The 20,903-nt window shown below is 59.3% G+C and overlaps 1 protein-coding gene across 33 annotated transcripts in view; it reads left to right on the top strand.

The window, feature by feature from the left end:
* FBRSL1 (fibrosin like 1) overlaps positions 1-20,903 on the top strand; it is an 83,914-nt gene that overhangs the window by 37,381 nt on the left and 25,630 nt on the right. For 32 of the 33 annotated variants that reach the window (XM_043488381.1, XM_043488457.1, XM_043488441.1 and 29 more), the window contains exon 5: positions 14,124-14,153. The exons of the other annotated variant lie outside the window; for it this stretch is intronic. In XM_043488381.1, the coding sequence (XP_043344316.1) occupies positions 14,124-14,153 (30 nt within the window). The remainder of the gene's footprint in view (positions 1-14,123; positions 14,154-20,903) is intronic. 33 annotated transcript variants of the gene reach the window in all.

Below are 20,903 nucleotides of genomic sequence, written 5' to 3'. Positions count from 1 at the left end.
CCTGTATGTTCACATGTGTCTATCTCTCCCATGTGCCTACAAGGCGGTGTCTCTGTGTGGCCATGGCGGGGCTCCACGCCTGCACCCAGAAGCATTCCATGTTTCTCTGTGGCCATTTATGTGTGGGTCTGTGTTTTGTCCTCTTAACTGTCTGTCTGGAGGCACCCGTGTGTGTCTGTGGATGCAGCAGGTGGGTGTGTGTGTGCCACACTGCATGTAAGTGTCCATCTGGGAGCCCGTGTCTGGACATGGTACCAATGTGTCTATATGGCTGTGGTTGTGCAGTGTGTGTGTGTGACCTGTGGCCATGTGGCATTGTGCATAGGTGTGTACGTTTGCACACACCTTGCCGTTTGTGTGTCAGCATTTAGGGCCTCAGGCTCAGGAGGGGTCACGCTTGTCCTTGCCTCTCCCCACAACGTCCCCGTGCTAGGTGACACAGGGTATTTGTTGTCTGACCTGGATTATAGATCATACTTAAAAGTTTAATTTGCCAAGATTTATCCCCAGCAAATCCCCAATTATTGCCCGTTCTCAACATCGTATGTCCCGAAAGCTCCCCAGCACACCGCCAGAGGTTCGTTAGTGCCATAAAATTAGTTAGAAAGTAATTTTCTTAATTTGACTGCTTGCAACCAAGGACACGAGGATCCATCTCCTGCTGAAGCAGGGGACTTGGGAGTTTCCTTTATTAAAGAGAAATGAGGACCTAGACGCCTCACAGGCAGGAGGCTGCCCTGCCCCCACCCTGAGTGTATAGCCTGGGGATAGGGCCGAGGACACAGGTGTCCAGGCAGGTGTCCTCACGGTGGGTGTGGTCAGGGAGGGGGCAGAGAACCCCTTGCAGCCCCCACTGTCAGGAGGGGCCTCCGCTCAGGGCCACATTCCGAGCTCAGACCCACTACCCACTCCAGGCTCACCCAGGCTTTCCCCACCAACCCCTCCCATCCAGTCCCCACGCCAGGCCCCTCGCTGTCACCCTCTGAAGGAAGCCTGCCCGCCCCAGCCCGCGGCACCAGAACCCAGCCAGCTGCTGGCCTCCAGGTGTCTCTCCCACCCTCACTAGCTGGATCTCAGCCCGAGCCTCTGTCCTCCCACCCTCCCTGGGCTGGGGTACAGCTCTCACCTCCAGGTCCCTCCTCCCCTCAACGGACACTTACTGAGTATCACCGCCACTGGAAGGAACCAAACAGCCAGTGTCCCTGCCCCTGGGGAGGTGGTGAGTGCTGTGGAGACACTTGAGTAGCCTGGCGAGACCTCCCAACTCCTCCCTGACACGGGGCTGGGGAGCAGCCGCACAAAGGCCCTGCGGTGGGAGGCGGCACCACCGTCAGGAACAGCAGGCGGGCGGGCTGGGAGGTGAGGCTCTAATTCTGGGTTCCCAGCAGAGCTGTGGTGGGATCGGGAGAAGGGAGCGCCTGCCTGTACCCCGGCCAGGCAGCCTCCACACCAGGTGTGGAGGGCCGGGGGTGCTCACCAGAGTCAAGTGGGGCCCCACCTGCCAAACCGCCAGGGTAGCCCCCGCCCACACACATACATAGGCACGAGGCATAATTAGCTGATTGGCTTGATTGCCTTCAGGGGATTTCTGGAAATGAATTTTGGCTCCTTGGTTGGGCTGCTGACAGCTAATTTCTCAGAGAGCCTGCTAATCTCCCATTACCTCCCCCGCAGCACCTCCATCCCCGTTCTCAGGCAGGTACACTTTGGGCTCTTGGCACAGTTGAGTGTCATCTTCCTCGGGGCCATGAGGGCCTGATGCAGCCTGTAGCACACCCCTGGCCAGTCCCTTCCCCTGGGAGCCTGGGCAGTTGGACAGAGTGGAAGCTAGCTGCTGGTGTGACCCAGGCAAAGCTGACATGAGGGCTAGCAGGGCCCAGGCTGCTGCTGTGCCAGACAAGCAGTTGCTGAGGAAGCCTGGGGGGGGGGGGGGGCCGGGGGTTCATTTCGGAAACACCTAGACATCTGGGGGGTAGGGTCATGAAAGGCTCTTGATGTCTGGAGCTTGATGCCAGCTCATGGTTGGCGGCCTCTGTTCCCCCGACATGGGGCCTACCTCCATGGGCTGGTTGGGCTTCCTTACAGCATGGCGACGGGTTACCAGGGTCCCGAGAGCCAGGAGGAAGCAGTAGCAGTGGTGTGGCCTAGCTTCCTGATGCTCTGTTATCACTGCCTCCCTGCCTCTGTTCATGGGGAGAGGCTGTGGACCCCTCCTCTCTGTAAGAGGTGTGTCAGCAACTCGTGAGAGGGGTACAGGTGCATGGCAGCCTGAGGAAGTACAGGCCACCACCCGGAGCCCCTACCCATCCTGACAGGGCCTGTCACACTCGGTGGGGCACAACAGCTTCTACTGGGGAAGACAAGCATGCACACCTGTGCAGCTAACAGCAGCCCGCACACATCTGCTGAGCACCTGCGGTGGCCAGGCCCTGTCCAGTGTGGTGATGGACGAAGCCAGTCAAGCTCTCACCACAACAGCAGGGCCGTGTGTCCCATGGGCTCTGAGTGCCTGTGTGTGTTGACACGTGTGCGTGCACTGGAAATCGTAGCTGTGGCTCTTGGCTCTGCACTCAGGTTTCTCACCCCGCCACCCTCATCCACTGATAGAAGGGGCGCAGTCTTGCCTTCTGGGAACTGTGGGCCTGGGGCTCGGGAGGGCAGGCAGAGAGACTCCTGGGGATGGGGTACCTGGTCGGCCACATGTGGGTCACTGGCCAGCTTTGCTCCGTGAGCCAGGGACAATTGTGGTTGAAGAGGAGGTACAGCACGTGGTGGGGAACTCGACTCTAGTGAGAGTCCAAGGGCAAGAAGGCTGGTGGACATGTGCCCAGGCAGCCCCTGAGCCACCTTGAGACCTGCCTGCCCCATGCCCACCTAGGGGCAGTTCAGCCCCCCTGACAGAGCCATCTGCTTGCCCTGGCCAGCGAGGGCCTCCCCTAACCCACCCCGCACACAGCCATGCAGCGCAGGCTCCGTCTTTACGAGGCAGGTTTATGACATCCATTACCCTGCTCCTTGGGCCACTTCCGAGCAGCCGTAATTTGTACAAAAGCAATAAAAGCCCGTCAGGCTCTCCCTGGAATCAGGAGCTGAATGCTCCTCTCGCCTCTGAGCGCAGGACAGCCCTTCAGCCGCTGCTGGGAAGTGGCCGCTGCTCAGGGGTCACCAGGGACAGCAGGAGTGGGGTGAGCAGTGTCCTTACCTGTGGTGCATCCCCAGCCCGTGTCTGACCTGCCTCTTGTCAGAGAAGCCACCGTCCACCCACCCACCCATCTGTCTATTCCTGTGGCAGCAGGAAGGGCGTGGCCTTGGGGGCCTCTGTTCAGCTTCCTGTGGGCAGGCTCTGGGCAGTGGGGGGCTCTCCAAGCAACTGGACAGCAGGTTCTTCCTAAAGGGAGAATAAGATAAACAGACCTGCAAGATCAAAACAGTCAGTCCCAAAGGAAATCAACCCCGAATCTTCATTGGGAAGAACTGATGCTCAAGCTGAAGCGCTGATACTTTGGCCACCTGATGTGACGAGCCAACTCATTGGAAAAGACCCTAATGCTGGGAAAGACTTAGGGCAGGAGAAGGGGGCAACAGAGGATGAGATGGTTAGATAGCATCACCAACTCAGTGGACATGAATTTGAGCAAACGTGGGGAGATAGTGGAAGACAGAGAAGCCTAATGTGCTGCAGTCCATGGTGTAGGAAAGAGTCAGACACGACTTAGTGACTGAAGAACAGAAGGTGAGCAGGTGACCTGCACAGTGCTGTAGACGTTGGTGGTGCAGGCAGAGGGGTGCTGGTGTGGAGGGATGGATGCTAGACTTAGTGAGGGTGCTGGTAAAGAGGGAGAAGAACTCAAGGACTCGGGATTTGGTGTGAGTAGTTCCAAGTGGTGCTGCAGTTGTCTGACAGCTCTGCCTGCCGGGGCCGTCGTGTCTGCATGCTCTGAGCCCCTCTGTGGCCATCCTCTGCAGGCAGCTGGGTCCTTGGCACTTCCTCTGCTGTCCCACATAGAGGTCAGCCTGGCTAGGGCAGCACGCCATCCCCCTCAGGGCTCTAGCATCTGAGCTCCTCCAGGGGACCTGAGGACCCACCCTCCTGGCCAGGAAACTTCTCGTGGCTACCTTCTGTCCTGCTGGATGCTGGGGTGGGAGAAGGAGGCATCCTGTGCTCCCTGGGCGTCCCTGCCCCGCTGCTGTGTTCCACTTGCCCTCTCATGAGACAGCGCCCCAGCATGGGCTGGGGGGAGGCCGTCCAAGTGCCCACGCAGGTCATAGGTTGGGCTGACACAGACCTGGACAGCCACTTGCCCCTGGGAGCCCTGGGCACCCAGGCCCTTGGGCTCTGGGTGCTTGTCCCAGCAGGCCTGCTTGGCCCTGTGGGTTAGTGAATCTTCTGACTCCTGACTCTGCTCTGTCAGGAACACGCCAGAGCCTCCAAAGGTCATGCGTGGTCCCCGGGTGTCACATGAGCAGGGGAGGAGCAGGGATGGAAGAGCCAGAGGCACTAGCTAGCCACTGCCCACTGGGCAGCTGTACCACAGGTCCAAGGCTCTACAAAGCCCCAGGGGCTGAGGGGCCCACTGGGCAGGGCTGAGCAGTCTCAGCTCGCGTCAGGAGAGGAGGGGAAGCTGCCAGGCTGGGTGCCACCCGGTGCCCCAGCCGTCTCATCTGTAAGAGGGAGGAGCCACGGTACCCAACCCACAAGACTGGGGAGAATAAACAAGCCTTCCAGGCTCCCGCTGTTATTCTCTGCGCTGTGGGGCAGGATGCTGTCACGCTCCACGTGTCTGTCTGGGGCATCACTGAGGCCTGCGGCCTCTGTTCCACTGGGGGCACAGCAGAACGAGTCCTGGGGTCCCTGCCCTGATGGGGAGTTGGTGGATGCTGTGGGTGCGTCTCTAGAGTGCTGGGCACTGCGGGGATTTCTGGGGAAAACTGTGCCAGTGGTCAGGGGTAGCAGGGAAGTCAGGCCAAGGGCAAATGCGTGGTGGGGTGCAGGTGTGCCAGGGCCCCGAGAGGAGGAGGGGAGGGGCCTGCCAACCCACAGCTTCGGCAGGCTGGTCCCAACCACCCAAACCGTCTGACATTGGCATTCCTCTGGGCAAGCCACCCCATGGGAGCTTTGGAGAGAAGTCAGTTGGGCAGACTGGAGCTGGGAGGCCCTCTGCTCCAGCTGGGGGCCTGAAGCTTCAGGCTGGGTTGACCATCAGTTGCTAAGTGGCCAACTGCACTGACTTAGTTACTTAGGACACCCACATTCACCATAACACTTTCTGAGGGCCAGGCGTTCAGGAGCGCTTGGCTCTGGAATTCTTTAGAGAGCAGCCTGTTAGGGAGTAGGAGGCTGAGCTGTGGACAGCATGGTTACTCTACAGTGAACTCTGGGAGAACTTGTGGGGGCCAACACAGCCCCCTTAGCCATGCTGGGTCTTCGCCAGCTTCCTTCCCGACCCTCCAGTCAGGAGACAGCTTCTGCCCCTGGACTCACCCCTCTCACCTCTCTCTGCTGCTGCCACCCTCCAGAGCAGCTGCCAGCAGCTGCTCCTGGCCCAGCCTCGGGTGCAGGCAGACCCCAGCCCCTCAGATTATCACAGAGCAGTTCAGGTCCCCTGGAGGCCCCAGCATCCCTTGCCCCTTCAGATAGCACAACCTGAAGAGCTCCAGTCCAGTCAGGGCCTGTCCCAGGAGGCTGGACACAGACACTCTGGACAAGCCTGTAGGACCCCTCAAGGCCACGGCCACATGTGTCAGGAACCATGGCTGGAGGGACAGTCATTCTGGGGAGCAAGTGGATGACGAGCCTGGCCAGGCCGCTGGGAGCTGAAATTCAATTATGCAGAACAGGCGGGGCTGCTGGGACCCAGAAGGTTAGGGATTCATGTTAACACCGTTCTGGTTAAGACTTTTTGTGTTGATAAATAATTCATAAGGCAGTTAGCGCTTTGAGTCTGACAACAGGAGAATATATTAATACAGTCGACTCCAGAAAGGTCAGCGGCGGGCGGCAGGGCCGGGGGCCATCTTTTATTCATTCCTGACAGGGGCTCGTTCATTATTCCAGCCCAGCGAGGGCTGATGAGAAAGGGAGAGCTGGCTTGGTGTCACACACCGTCTGCAGTGTGCGGGAAGGACTGGACCCAGGCCCTGGAAAGGCCCCTGAGGTGGGGCCCAGGGCCACGGGGTCTTCTGAGGGGCGCCATCTGTCCCCCTGAAGCTCGGGCAGGGCTGGGAGTGGTTGGAAAGTAGATCGTAAGGTGGCGACTACTGGCTGGCCCCAAGTCTTTGTGGCCCCCTCACTGTGGGCCACCTGCCACTCCAGGCCCCAAGGTCAGAGGATTGAAGAGATGCCCGCTCTCATGGGCGCCGTGGAGGGAGGGGCTGATGGGCAAGAGGAGAAGTGGGTGCACGAAGGGGATGACAGAGTAGGAGAGAGGATGTGGAGGGGGCCTCCTGAGTCTCAGGGTCCAGGGGTGCCATCTGAGGGGAGGCCCGAACCAGGGGCTCCCTGGGGGATGGGCGTTCCTCAGGGAAACAGCATGCACCAGACCCTGCCCATCATGTGAGTGAGTGTGAGTCGGCGTGTGCGTGTACATGGCACTGTGAGTGCGTGTGCTTGTGTGCAGGTGTAATTACAACGTGGCCGGCCAGTTGCGGGAGCAAGTTATGACCCTTGAGGCCTGTGGAGATTTGGATACATGTTTGCCCTAGGAGTGAGGCGGATGTTGGCCGCAGCACTGAGCAGTCACGGGAGAGAAGTTTATGGGGTGAAATGACTCATTCACGCTGTGAGTGCCAGTCCTGGGTTCCAGCGTGGATCCTCAGAGCAGAGGCCATGGGGGGCTCCAGGTGCATGTTCTTGGCAAAGTCACCCGCAGGACCATGCCCCGGTTCTCCTTGGTGTCTGTGGGAACTGCACCCAGAGAAAATAAAGCATAACTTTGTGTTTTTCATAGCAGTTACGGTCAAGGCTCCAGTGATAAGAAGCAGGTCTTCAGCTTCAGGAACTTTGTCTGATAGAACATGCTGGAATTGTGTGAGATCCAAGGCAGTGTTGTGGGGCTGGCCCCTACCACAGGCAGCAACCCCACTCTGTGTGACACCCAAAGCCCCCTCTGGGTTCCATCCCCTGGAGACCCCATGAGGGGAGGAGGAGAGTGGGACTGGTCAGTGGTCAGAGCAAGAATCATCCGTGTATTCCTTCATTCATTCCCTGCCTCCGCTGTCCAGGGTCTGTATGTACCCACCTGAGCCATTGATGCATTCATTCCCTGCCCCCAGTATCTGGGGTCTGTGTGTACCCACCTTAGTGGCTCATTCAGTCGCTCACTCCCAACCTGCTCTGGACTGCAGGAATGAGCTCTTTGTTCTAAGGGAACTTGGGTTTCAATAGAAGGAGGCTGATGTTAAATAAATTAGCAACCAGTTGAAGATTGGCTGCAGGGTGAGTTCCGGGCTCTGACTAGCACCGTGTGGGGTGCTGTTCCACACACAGCTCAGGGAAGGCTGAGGAAGGCAGCCTGGCAGGGATGGGGGTGAGGCAGCCGGCGGGTCACAACAGCCAGGCCTGAGAAAGCCCAAAGTTCTCTTCCAGGTTGAGGGGGTTGGCTTCTTCTGTGCCGGCCTCCCCTCTCATCAGGCACCAGCTACACTCAGACTCTGCCCTCTGAGGACAGGCCACACACTGGCCACTCAAAAGCCACGTTGTCCACAGCAACATCGTAGGCTCGGGGCCTGAGATGCTTCCAGGCTTCCACCAAGCCTCGTACTGTCTCTGTGGGCTTCCCTCCGAGGCTGCTGTCAGCCACATCTGAACGTGCAAGAAGAGACCCTGGAGGCAGGAGCAGGGTCCCCAGCCTCTTCTCCCTCAGGCCCCATGAAACCCACTGCCCTGGTGGCCATCTCTTCTCAGCCAGGCTTGGCGGCCTCTGTGGCCCCAGAACTCTGCTATTGCCCTCCATGAGCTCCCCACCAGCTGAGGCACAGCTGGACGGATGGGTTAGTGGGGCTTGCTCTCCTGGCCCAGAGGGGCCTTGGGGCAGGCAGGTGGGCAGGCAGTGTGAAAGGAGCACCTGCCCCGGGCAGATTCAGGCCCCTCTGTCCTAGCCGCCCCCACCTGTGATGGATGGCATTTCCCCCCGATGTTTCCCTGCTCGGTGGTCTCCCCACCTTCTCTGCTCACAGAGGAAGCTGCTCCCTGGCCTTTAGGATGCAGTAATTTAATTGCTCATTAATTGGGTAATTAGTGCTTTGTTTTGCTTTGAAACCTAAACAGTCATAAAAAGTGAATTAGCTGAGTAAATAAGAAAAGGGTTTTCAAAAAAAAAGGGTTTTCAGGATCCACCATCCAGGTCTCCTGCTTAATTGATCAGGAGTTCCTGGGCTGAGGTGGCCAGAGGCAGGACTGGGACCTCCATCTAGTCTCAACTGCCATGAGGGAGTCGCTGGCATGGGGCCCTGACCACATGGGCCAGGTTAAGACCATGGCTTTAGGAGCCTGCTCACCCACCCTCCAGCTATGCCCTGGGAGGGCTTCCAGTCACCCTGCCTCAGTTTCCCCATCTGTAAGCAGGTGGATCTGTGGTGGGGACTTGAGAAGTGTGGAGAAGCAACCCCAGTGAGCAAACACAGCATCAGCCCACACCCTGTGGTCTTCTAGGCTCCTGCCTTTCTCCTGTCAACCTCAGGGCTCGCCTGTGGTTCTGGGGAGGGTGGATAGTGGCACAGGGCCTTTTGAGGCTTGGACCCAGCTCAGGCCCCTGCTCACTGGCCACGTGGCCGGAAGTAAATCCCTTTACCCTTTGAGCTTCTTCCTTCTCATCTCGTGAAGTGGGCCTATACCGCAGCAGGCATGGATGGCTGCAGCCTTCTCCAGCCATGTGCCCGACTCCCGCTGCTTTACCGCCCCACACTTCAGACCTGGCCACCCGACGACCACAGCTGCCCTGGTCCACAGATGGGACTACGAAGGCCCCAGCACTGCCCTGCTGGCCACCCCCACCCCCGAGAGCCCCCGGGGTCTCCTTCTGACAGGGCCGGGGAGCCTGGCTGAAACCCTCAGCTGCGGTGCTCACTCCCAAGGTGGAGGTGAGCATACAGGATGAACAGCCGACTTGCAGCCCACGTGGGGTGATAACCAGACAGCGCAGCCTCCTCCCAGGCTGCTGCCCGCCTGGGGTTCACGCTCCTCATCTGGCTCCGTATTGCTGAATCGCTTAACTGGAATGTGTTCTGCCTCCCCATGGAGCGTTTGCAACAAAAATGAAGGTGACACCTCCGCCTTTATCAGCAGAGAAGGATGGATTTCTGCTCTTCTCTCCCAGTTCTTCCAAGGCGGCTCCAACAAGCAGGATGTTTAATAAGCTGGGGCCGATGTGTGGAGCCACAGGAGGCCAGGAGCCCCGAGGACAGATGTGTACTGCCCACATGGACACCACTCCTGGGCCCCATGCACATGTGGCACCATGTGGCCCCACGGCAGGTCTGACTCTTCAGGTGCCACGCATTCGCTGGGGCACCTGGCGAGACACTGTCAGGTAGAGCGCCCATTGGATTGGATGCCAGGTGCTCACGTCTGAGAAACCTCAGAGTGTGACTCCCCATGTCTCGGCACACACACAAGAACACGCCCAGTGAGCACTACCCGCACCAAGGACTGGTGTCCCCTGAGCTTCCCCAGGTGCCCCACAGCACACCTCCAGCCTTATGGCTGCGGCCCAGGGCAGGGGTCAACACCACTGCCCAGCGGCTCAGATCTTCCTCCTCTCATACCCAGGTGGGCTGGACAGAAGGTCCTGTCGCCTTCACTCACACGCAGACCATGGATCCTGCTGACTTCCAGTTGGCAACTCCTCAGCCCTTTGCAGGTGACAGTGCCCACGGTGAGCCAAGCCCAGGCTGGCTCCGCCCCCTGGCAGGTCTGCGGGCAGGGCCTCCAGGGCCTTTGCACAGCATAGGTCCTGCTGCTGGGACAGGGACTTGACCCATCTCCCTCTCCTCCCCAAGCGCCAGGCCACGCTGCCCGTCGGCCCTCTCTGACCCCTGGATGGAGGCTGGGTTAGGGGTGGTCTTAAACACCCTCCCCCCAGGGCAGATCCTCTGTCTCCATTGCACATGGAGGGACCCTACTTGTCCCCACAGGCGACTCTGGGCCAGCCCTGGATTCTAGAACGTCTGCTGGGAGCACAGGCTCAGCAGCGAGGTCTCCCTGCCCATGAATTTTTCATGCCTTTGTTTGAGGAGTGGGAGACTGGCAGCCTTCCTCAGTGCTGCTGTGACACGGTAATTAATGTTCACGCTGAGAGAACAAGGCCGGTCTTTGTGGCTGCTGAACGACCATGTCAGTTGGTGGGGGGTGATGAGCAGCGCTCACCCCATGCAGATAGCTGCCCAGATTTCTGGAAGAGACTCAGTGATGGGGCTGAGCCCCGCTGACCTCCTGTGCAGGTGCCCTAGGGGAGCAGGCCCGGAGGAGGACTCAGGTGCCTCCAAGTGCTGGTCAGATAACATGCAGGAAGGGGCTGGGGCAGATCGTGGTGATGGCGAAGGTGACAAGGGTGATGATGGAGACAACAGCGACGGTGAAAGTGACCGTGGCGATGGTGACAGCACTGATAGAGGTGATGAAGGTGAAGCTCATTCAGTGACAACGAAGGAGGTGATGGCTGTGGCAGCAGCTCAGTTACAGAGCCCAGCCTGCCAGTCAGCTGCTGTTCTGAGCACTCCCCTGCAGTGACTTGTTGAACCCCAAGCCCACCCCGCTGTGGAACCTCTCAGCCCTGTCTCTACAGATGAGGAGACTGAGGCTCCAAGAAGTGAAATGAGTGGCCAACATCACCGTAAGTGGAGGAGTGAGGACAGAGCCCCAGGATCAGGCTCCAGAAGCCTCTGTGTGGCCATGTTCCCAGCATGTGACAAGGACCAGCACTCTGGCCCTCGACGTCAGGAGAGGCAGGGTGGGGTAACAGCGGAGCCCCCAGGGAGGCCTGCTAGTGCTGGGCAGAGCTGTCATCCGGGCATGTGGCTCCCCGTTCCCATAAGAGGCAGGATTTCATGAGGAGTCTCCAGATTTTTTCTTTTTTTGTCTCCAGATTTTTAAATGTTGGCAGCGATTCTTTTTTAAACATTAGGACAATGGAAACCTCATTTAGCTTTTGGCTTCTTAAGCCTTGTCTCAAGGCCTGTCCACCCGTGGATGGGGATCAGGGAAGGCCATCAGTTAAGCCTGGGAAGTACCACGTGTCCCTTGTTACATCACTTCCGTGAACATGGGCAACACACAGCAACCTCACACATCGCAGGTCACATCTGTTAGAGTAACACGGTGGCCTGGGGCGTGGAGGAGCTGAGCTCGGGGGCTCTGTGATGCAGGACCCTGAGCTCACATATGTGTCTGACCTATGCTGGGTGGTCATGAGCTCCCCCCAGCCACTCTTTAGAGTCACCTGGGTCCCAGGCATTCAGGCTGGCATAGCCTGAGGTCTCAGGTGAACTGAGGTGCACTCCGGACTAACCCTGGCCTGACTGACAGATGGGCAGAGGGGATGGCCCTGGATGAGTGATCCTACTGCTTCGTTGTTTGCTGGCTTGACTACGCTGGGAGGAACTGGTAGACCAGTAGAGGGGTGTGGTTCCTGCTGAGTGGGATTGGAGTTAAGGGCAGGCAGGGAAGGTTGGGGTTGACATTGGGCTCTCATCTGGGCCAAATAGGGCTCCCCATCTAGCCAGCAGCCATTATGGTGAGGGATACGAGCCAGCACTTGCAGGGCTGGGAGACACCTCCTTGAAACTCCCTGGGTTAGGGCCTTCAGCCATTCCAAAGGGGAGGGAAGCCCTCATTCTCATCCTTCTTGGAAGACAACAGTAATTACATTGAGTGGTGGTGGTGGTGAAAATACCATCTCACTGTATATGGTAATGAGTATGTGCCCAGCCCTAGAGCTTTGCACGTATTCACTCATATAAGCCATACAGCAGTTCTGTAGGTGGGCCGTTTTCTGCCCGAGGCAGAGAGAGGTCGTGGCATTTGCCCAGGGCTGCACGGCTCAGAGCAGGCATCTGCCCCAGAGCCGGTGTCTTGCACTGCCTGCACACCCAGCACTTGCCTAGGGTCTGGCCCCTGCTCTGTGGGCTCCCTGCCTGGACCCCCACCCACACCAGGGTGGCAGTTTCCAGGGCCGCCCAGCCCGGCCCCGTGAAGGTCGCCTCGCTCAGGCAGTTCCCGCAAGACAGATGCGGCTCGCTCTCCCTCCTTGTCCTGATTAATTGCCTCATTCAATTCCGACTCTATTGCAGTTAAACATTAATTCAGTAGGACTTAATAACGTGAATTCATTTACGACGCAGCCTGTGCTGGCTGAGAACGGTGAGCTGTTTGGTTAATTATCGGCTCCGTGCGCTCGCTGGAAGGCACTGTCACCCCCTCCTCAATGTCAGATCATTTAGCTGTCACCAGTGGCCCCGTCCGAAGGTGCAGGAAGGCTGTGAACCCGGGCCTGGGGGTGCTTCTCGGGGGGCCTAGGGACAGGTGTGCTGTGCCCTAGACCCAGCCTCCTGACAGCTTGATGGGATTGCAATTTCCACCTCAGGGGCTCCGTGCCGCTAATTAAGCATAAAGAGGCCTGATTGGGGGTCTCCGGCAGCTCCGCTATTTCTGCAGGATCAGAGATGGTTTGTGCCAGCCCTTCTCCAGGCCTTGCTCCCCACAGGCAACGACCCCTTAGTCCCTCCACACTGCTTTCCTGAAGTGCTGGTCACATGGTTGCACACAGTCTGGGCTCTGCATGTATGTGAAACTGCATGTTCAGGCCACTCACCTTCCTGCTCTGCCTCCCAGGTGTCAGCCACCCCGCTTCAGCCCGGAGGGGCAGGGGCCTCTTGCCATGGTTGTCCAGCCAGGAAGCTGGGCCCACAGCCCCTTCTGCCTTTTGTGAGGGGACCCCCACCCCCCAGAGGTCTCGGATCAGGCCCTGCAGGGTGCACGTCAAGGCTGGGGGGGGCGCAGAAGGTCCATGCAGCTGCTCTCAGCTTCAGGAAGATCCCCCCAGATGCCCATCCCTGCTGCCACAGGTTCCAGGTTGGGGTCCCCACTGTCCCCAGGGTCACTTTCCCACCACAGCGAAGCCCAAGGCAGGCTGGCACAACTCTGTGAACGCTTAACTGTACCACTCTAGCCCTTAGCCCCAGGCATGGAGGGCGTGTGCCCCATTGCTGAGTGGGTCTGGGGTAGACCCCCCCAGAAGCAGCATGTGTCTGGGGAGCACCCCCACATGTCTGCCAGGGTTCCATCAGCCTCCTGTGAGCTCCAGGGAGATTTATTTTCAGCGGTATAATTCACTTGACACAAACATGTCACAATTACAGCTGTGGGAAGAGCTGCTTTTTCCTTTATATTCTTTTGGGGGAAAATTGCTGTGGTTTCTAGAGCAGCCTTTCTTTTTAGAGCTCTATGCTTACTGGGAATTGAAAACAAAGATGTGTTTACACGATTGTCACAATCTTTCCTTAACCAGCTGCCCTCACGTGTGTAGTGGTTTCTACTGGGGGTCTGCAGGGGCTGGGCAGTGGGAGCAGGCGTCCCAGGCGCCCCCACCCTGACCCTGCCCTCATGTTGCTCCAAGGCTGGGCTTTTGCGTCTCCCGCCCCTGAGCCCTTGTCCATGGGCCACATAGCCACTCAGGAGCCCCTCGCATCTCACCACCCCCCCACCACCCAGGGAGCTCAGCACCTGGGAGGGGACCAGAGGAGAGTGGGGTCTCCATGTGTTTCCTGGGGTTACCTGGTGGTTCTGGGCCTGCTTGGGCCTGGGGCGGTGGCTGGTCTGTGGCTCCCCGGTCACATGTCCTCCTTTGTCTCACCTCTGCCTCGCCTACACCCGTGCCCTGCCCCCGCAGCAGGGTCTCAATGGAGCTCTGACCCAGAGCTTGCCAGGGGCCCCCAGATCCCTCCCAGCTCCTGGACAGCACCATCCCAGATCTGAGGCCCCAGGTCAGGGTGGGGTTCTGCCAGAGCCGCCTCCTCTGGCCCTCCCTGCCCCCAGCCCACACTCTCACCTTCTCACCTACTAGCAGCCGGCCTGCCTGTGGGACACTGACTCCCCTCTCTCTCTCTCTCTCTCTCTCTCCCCTCTGCAGTGCGACAGCGAGAGCGACGGGGATGACAAGGTAAGCCCCCCCCCACACACTTCACCTGCCCTTGCTGCTGACCTGGGCCCTGGCAGGCTGGGCCCCGGGAGACCAGGCAGAAAGGTCGTGGTTCTCCTGTGGGGTGTGCGGGGGGTGGGGGTGGCTTCCTGGGTGTGGAGACGCCAGCCTGGCTTGGCTGAGGATGCCAAGGATGTCCATGCTGGGGTGCTGCCCAGGCTCCCTGGGACTGCAGGACCGTACCCCAGTTCTTGGCCTGTCTGCAACCATCAGTCCAGGGTTCCCTGGGATCGGGGCACCGTGGGCAGAGCAGGGGCCACAGTCTGTTGGGCCAAGTGCAGCCCCCAGTGTTTCCAGGCTGGGGATTACAAACATCACCCCCAAACAGACACTTCTGCTAATAGCAGCAGCACCTGGTCCCTCGCAATCCCCCCAGTCCCCCATTTTCAGGAGCAGTGAAGTTTCCACTGTCTTGAGGTTTATGCAGTGGGGAGTTAACACAGGAACAGTGAGGGGTCCTCCCACAGTGCCAGCGCCCTTCTGCATTCCTTTCCACAGCTCCTCCCTTGGCCCATGGGATTCGGGAGGGCTTCCTCCTGGTTATCTGTCAGTCCCTGTATGTCCGGGGGGGCGGGGGAAGAGCTCTTGGCTCAGCAGCTGTTTGCAGAGCACCTACTGTGTGCTGAGCTCTGTGGGCAGGGATACAGTTGGGGGCACCACTTGGGACTGGCTCTCAACTTGGAAAAGCAGCAACGGGCATGAGACTCAATGGGTGCACGCACCTAGCACTCACTCATCTGCTTGTCCCAAAGCACCATGGGGCAGGACCTGTCACTACCCGATGTAGATGTGGTGACTGAGGCACAGAGAGCGTAAGGAACCTGCCCAAGGTCACACAGCTGGAACCCAGGCAGTCTGGCTTCACCATCTTCGGTGAACAAGTGAACAGCCCACCTGAAGAATCTTAGGTGGTGAGACTGGCAGAAGGTGGCCACACCGTTGCGATGGAGCCCCTGGTCCTCGTGGTGGGGCCCTGGGGGCTGGCACTCGGCACCGGAGGACGAGTGTCCAGGCAGTGAGGACAGTGCACATAAGGGCACTTTGTGAGAGGTGGGCGGAAGGGCTGCTGAGCGCTATTGTTTGGGCAAGGTTTTGTGAACTGGAGCATGGTTCCATCAGGAGGTCTGTGCGGTGTGTGGTCATCAGTTGCCACCTCCCTGGTGCCTCCTGGCCTGCCTGGACAGGAGCTGTGGATGGACAGATGGCCAGCCCCTCTCCTGCAGGCTTCACGCTTTAGCACAGCTCAGCCTGTAAGCAGGTGAGGAAGCGTGGAAAGAACTCAGAGCCTGCCTGGCAGATGAGCAGGGTCACGGCAGGCCGGTAGAGCACGCCTGGGGTCCAGATGACAAGCCTCACGGCAGGGGTACTGATCTGGGCCAGGTGAGTGTTTATTCCAAGGGGCGGGGAGGTGGAGGTAGCGATGGGAGTCACATGGTGGATAGAGGAGGTGTGGGTGTGGGCATGGGGGAGGTCAAGGATGTGCTGTCCAAAGTGAGTTGGCCCACTTTGCCAACTCTGTGGGGTCGCTGTGGTCTAGACCATCCTCGGAAGGTGGTGAGAGGGCAGGGCAGCTAGGAAGTGTCTCTGGTCCTGGGTGCCCTCCCCTCAGCTGTCCTGTGAGTGGACAGGGCATGGTGGGCGCCGGCGAGGTGAGCCTCAGGCTGGGTGCCGCGTTTCCACAGGCGCTGTTGCTCCTGATGCCGTTTGTGAATTAGATCATAGCACCTGGGAGAGGGCCGTGCTGGCCCGTGGCCCTCAGCGCCTCCTTTCATTTAAAACCAACTTGCAGGAAAAGTGCTCTGAAGCCGAGGGCTGCTCTGAAGGGGTTTCTGAGACCCTGAGGCTCCTGAATGCTCTTTCCAGAGCCACCTGGTCAGCGCTGGCCCTGGCAGGGTTCTCCCTGCACCCTTGGGTCCACCGTCCTGCAGGAGGCAGGACCCTGGGAGTGGAGACCAGGGGCTGGAAGGGCAGAGCCAGAGCCCAGCCGCACATGGCCGCCCCGAGCACACACACCGAGAACTGCACGGGGCCGTCAGCTCTGAGCATCAGGGCCGGCGGGCTGTGACCGAGGGCGCTCGGGGGGGCTGTGGCTTTGGCTTCCTCTATACTCATACACACACCCTCGAGCTGGCCCAGAAACTCACTCTGGCCAAGTCTGGGGGTGGTCTGGAACCTGTGATTCTTTGTGGCGATTCCCCGTGCAACCTGAGGGAAGAACTCCACTCTGGAGGGTCTTTGAGAAGTCTAGGGTCCAAGTCCCAGAGCCCTCTGCTGGAAGGAACTGGCTGGGTGCTGTGTTGGGGCCTCAGGGGGTCCTGAGGAGGAAGGGCTGAGTCCAGTCTTTCTCACACTGACTGGGCCGGGGCCGCGGTGGCGGGCCCTGAGTGGGCTGCCCGGGTGATGTGGGGACACACCCAGTCCCACGTGCGACAGCCCCTGGCTCTGTTGCAGGGCCAGCCAAGGTCAGAGGAGGGAGAGAGAAGCCGCCCACTCTCCATGCCCCAGTGTCCCCACCTACTCCATGACTGATGGGGGCTAGAGTGAGCGAGTTAGCACAGAGTGAGTAAGCCTGTCTGCTGCTGTTTGTTTGTAAGGAGACGCGTCCGCAGAAGTGGACAGAGCCAAGTCATGCTTTAGAAAGCCCCATGACTGGTAAGCCAGGGAAAGGTACAGGTTTCCTCCCAGGTCACCCAAGCTTGCCTTCTCCGTGAGCATGTGGGTCTCCTGTGACACTCAGTTGTGTCCCTGGGCAGCTTGGGATGGAGGCCAGAGGCCAGGGCTGAGATTCCATGCAGCTGACAGCATTGCCACTCAGCCTAGGCAGGAGGGGTCCTGGACGGAGCCACATGAGCTGCCTGATGGAGGGAAGGTCGTGGGGCTTCGCAGAGTAGTCCCCTAGGACAGGGGCTCACTCTAGGGCCCCAGGGTATTCACCAACCAGCATGGCTGAATCTTGGTATTTCTGCCACTGGGACGGGGATGTGCATGGTCAGAACTGACTGGGCCCCAGATCAGTTAGGAAATGCGTTTACTTCTGTAATGGAAACTGGACTCAACAGTGGCTTAGAAGTTTCTTTTTCTCACCTAAAGGCCTGGATGTCAGCCTTCTAGGCTGGCATGGCCCGTCTGCAGTCATCAGGTTCCTCTTTCTGCTTGGCCATTCTTAGCAAATGGCTTCTTCCTCGTGAAAGTGTAGTCAATCAGTCATGTCTGACTCTTTGCAACCCCATGGACTGTAGCCCACCAGACTCCTCTGTCCATGGAAGTCTCCAGGCAATAGTACTGGAGTGGGTTGCCATTCCTTTCTCCAGAGGATCTTCCCGACCCAGGGATTGTTGAACCCAGGTCTCCTGCATTGCAGGCAGATTCTTTACCATCTGAGCCAGTAGGGAAGTTCTTCCTCATAGTGACCACTTAATCCCCAGGGGCAGTTCTAACACCAGCCATCTCATCTGCATTCCCTCTTCTCACACCATTGATCTTACAGAGTGACTGATCACCTATGTGGTGAGGCAGGGATGATGTTAGTGCAAAGTGTCCAGTGGAGCTGAAGCAGAAGGAGGGAGGGAGGGGAGGAGCTCAGAGGGGTCACGAATCATGGCAAGAAGTTCAGCTTTTGTTTCAAGCCCAGTGGGGAACCACCATCCTTGGAGGTCCCTGCTGCACAGCCTTACCCTGGCAGTGCCCCCTGGGGACACTAATTTTGCACCAAGGGTATCAACTGTGGTTCAGACCTCTTGGTTTCCTCCGTGGCAGGGACATCTGGTTACTCAAGGCTGTTTGGTTCTGAGTCGAGGTGGTGGGTATGGAGAGTTTGGATAACCAGAGAGACCTGAGTGCCTTCTGTCCTTTGCCCCAGCTGGGTTTCTGGACGATGAGTAACTTCCTCTGGGCCCATCAAAAAGCAGGCACAGGTCAGAGGGCCCCGGCAGACACTCTCCCGGGACCTCAGCCAAAGTGACCATCCGCCTCCCCACCCCAGTTTGGCTGGCCTGTGGCAGGGCCCCCTCCTGAGAGCAGAGAGAAGGCCTCTGCCCCCGGCAGTGCTCCAACTGTCTTCCTCCAGGAGCAGAGCCAGTAGGAGCTGGACAGGAGGAAGGCCAAGTGTCTCCATAGGGTGTCCAGGATAGCCAAAGTCCTGCCTTTAGGAGACCGCAAGAGCATGGGCGGAACGGACAACAGCGTCCACTTACAGCAGCGCCCTGGCCTCCCCCGGAGCCTGGCAGCCAACGGGCCAGGGGGCAGCTCCCTGCGCACCCACGGGGGTGCCTCCCAGGACAAGTTGGAACAAGCTTAACCTGTTACTTTCCTTGGCACAGAGCAGATTTGAAGCAGCCAGTTGGAAGCCACCTGGGCTGCTCTGGGAGGAGAGGTCGGTGAAGGAGGAGCAAGCTGGGCATGCAGGTGGGGCGGGAGAGTGAGAGGCTGCAGCCGATGGGGTCAGTCCATGCTGGGTCACCCACGTGCTGGGTGCTGGCAATGCCGTGGCAGGCAGAGAGGGCGGGAAGGAAGGTCCAGGCCCATCTCTCCTGGCCAGTTTGCTCCAATATCTGAGGCGAGATGGACCTGTCCCTCCCACTTTGCCCCCACCCTGGGCTCCTGCCAGTCCACCTGCCCCTCCTCGCCAGCCTTGGGTCTGCCTCTGGCTCCAGGTGCAAACATAATGAGGACATTGTGCCTCCCAGATACAGACAGTCAGAGACCCAGACAGACAGACAGACGGATGGAAAGCCTCTCCACCACCTTTCCTCCTGAGGGATCAGGCCCTGCCCTGGGGGCAGCCCATGTCCTGGGCCACAGGCCCCCCTCACCACCCCAAAACATGTGGCTCCCCCACACCTAATCCCCCACATGCTTCCCCACGCTGCCCCCAAGTCGTGCTCTTGGCACCCGACTGCTGGTGGGGAAGGCGGCCGTGCTGCCAGGAGGCTCCGGAGCCCGGCGGCCAGATGGCTGTGGTTGGAGTCTAACTGCTTTTTTATTAGAAAAATAAGGGGTGAAAAATTGTGTGGGGCTCATTAGGCAACCCGCTGGCCTGGCCAGCTGCCGTCTGCCTGAGCGGCCCAGCGAGATGGCTGGCCGGCCAGCACCCAGCTCTCTCTGGAGGGCTGTCTGTCTGTCTGGCCTGTCTGCCAGGCTCAGCCCCCTCCTCCCCAACTCCACCAGGACATGCTCCCCGTGCTGGGCTGCAGGAACAGGGCCTGGGAGGGGGCGGTCAGGCAGCTGGCTGGAGGGTATGGGGCCCCCTGAGGGCCAGACTCCCACAGCCAGCCCTCCATCCTCTGAGCCTTGGCTCTTTGCTAAATGTTGTGAACTGGGAGTCATGGTGGTTCCTGCAGCCTGGGGTGGAGGCAGGGATTCCAGGGGTTGGTGCTGGCTGCTGAGGTGATCTGGCCAGCTTCTCAGCCCCAGCCCTGCTCTCACCCCCACTTTAACCCCCACCCCCTCTCCCAACCCAGCACATCCAAAGCCCAGGTCAGCGTGGCTGCTTCTAGGCCCTCAGTCCACAGTGAGCACAGACCCCAGTCCAGGCTCAGCCTTCTCTGAACCCCCATGTTTTCATCTCTGAAATGAGGCTTAGCAGGTCTACCCCTTAGGTCCCCTGTGACGACAGGCAAAGGGCACACAGACTGACAGCAGCTCAGACAGCGCCTGGCACGTGTCCCCGCTGCCATCAAGAGACACTGCCCCTCTGGCCTTGCCACCACCACCACGGCTGTCCCCAGCTAACACCCTCTGAGAAATGCTCAGCCCCCAGTTCCCGCGGGACACCCCTGCTTGCCCTCTGAGCGCCCCTGCTCACAGAGGTTTTCCTCCATGTGCCTGGCCCAGCCCCACTCCCGAGGACACCTGCTGGAGTCCATAGGAGGCTCACCTACCCTCCTCTTTCTCAGCTGCTGCGCCCCTCCCAGGCCGGATGCTATGGGGACAGAAGCGCCCAAAGCTGGTGCTCCCCAGGCACCCTCACCTCAGCACCCCCACCTGCTTCTCAGAGGAGCAGGGCGACCTCACAGGGGTGTCCTCACAAGGATTGGGAGGGGCTTGCACTGTGACCTAGGGCTGCTCTGCCCAGAGAGTTTTCCCACGGGTCTGCCCAAGGAAGAGCCTTTGGCAGTTTGCTCTCTGAGGGTCTTGGGCAAGCATTGGGGGTGATGCATAGATCCCAGCAAGGACTATGATCTGGTGACTAAGATGTAGCTCATACCTTCTGGGCCCTGCCCATGTCGGTCATTCTGCCCCAGCTAACCCTCTGAAGTGACGTCTGTCCTGCAGCCCAACCCACAGCCAGGAGCCTGAGGGACTGAGCAAGGATCTGCCAGGACTGGAGTCCCCAGGGAGAGTCAGGCTACCGCAAGGATCCTAGCTGGCGATGGCGAGGCCTGGGCTAGAGATGCAGGGGTGGGGGTGGTCCTCGTGTCCTACAGCTGTTATAACAAACCACCGATGACCTAAAGCAGCTCAGGTTTGTAGTTCAGGAGGTCAGAAGTCCAAAATGCGTCTCCTTAGGCTGAAATCCAGAGACCCGGGGCCCTTCAGGTTGCTGTACCTGTCCTGCTAGCCTCGGAGGAGGTCTCACTGGGCTGGGGGCACCCAGGGCCTGGTGCAGGCGTGCAAGGTGGGTGGTCTCAACCTTGGGGCAGGTGGGGAGGCTGGTGGGAACCATGGGATTCATCAGGACACAGGCAAAGACCAAGCTCACAAAACAAGTGG

Source organism: Cervus canadensis, chromosome 1 (assembly GCF_019320065.1).
Source record: "Cervus canadensis isolate Bull #8, Minnesota chromosome 1, ASM1932006v1, whole genome shotgun sequence".
NCBI lineage: Eukaryota > Metazoa > Chordata > Mammalia > Artiodactyla > Cervidae > Cervus > Cervus canadensis.
The sequence above is the reverse complement of the archived record's forward strand: the minus strand, read 5'-3'. Positions and strand labels throughout refer to the sequence as shown.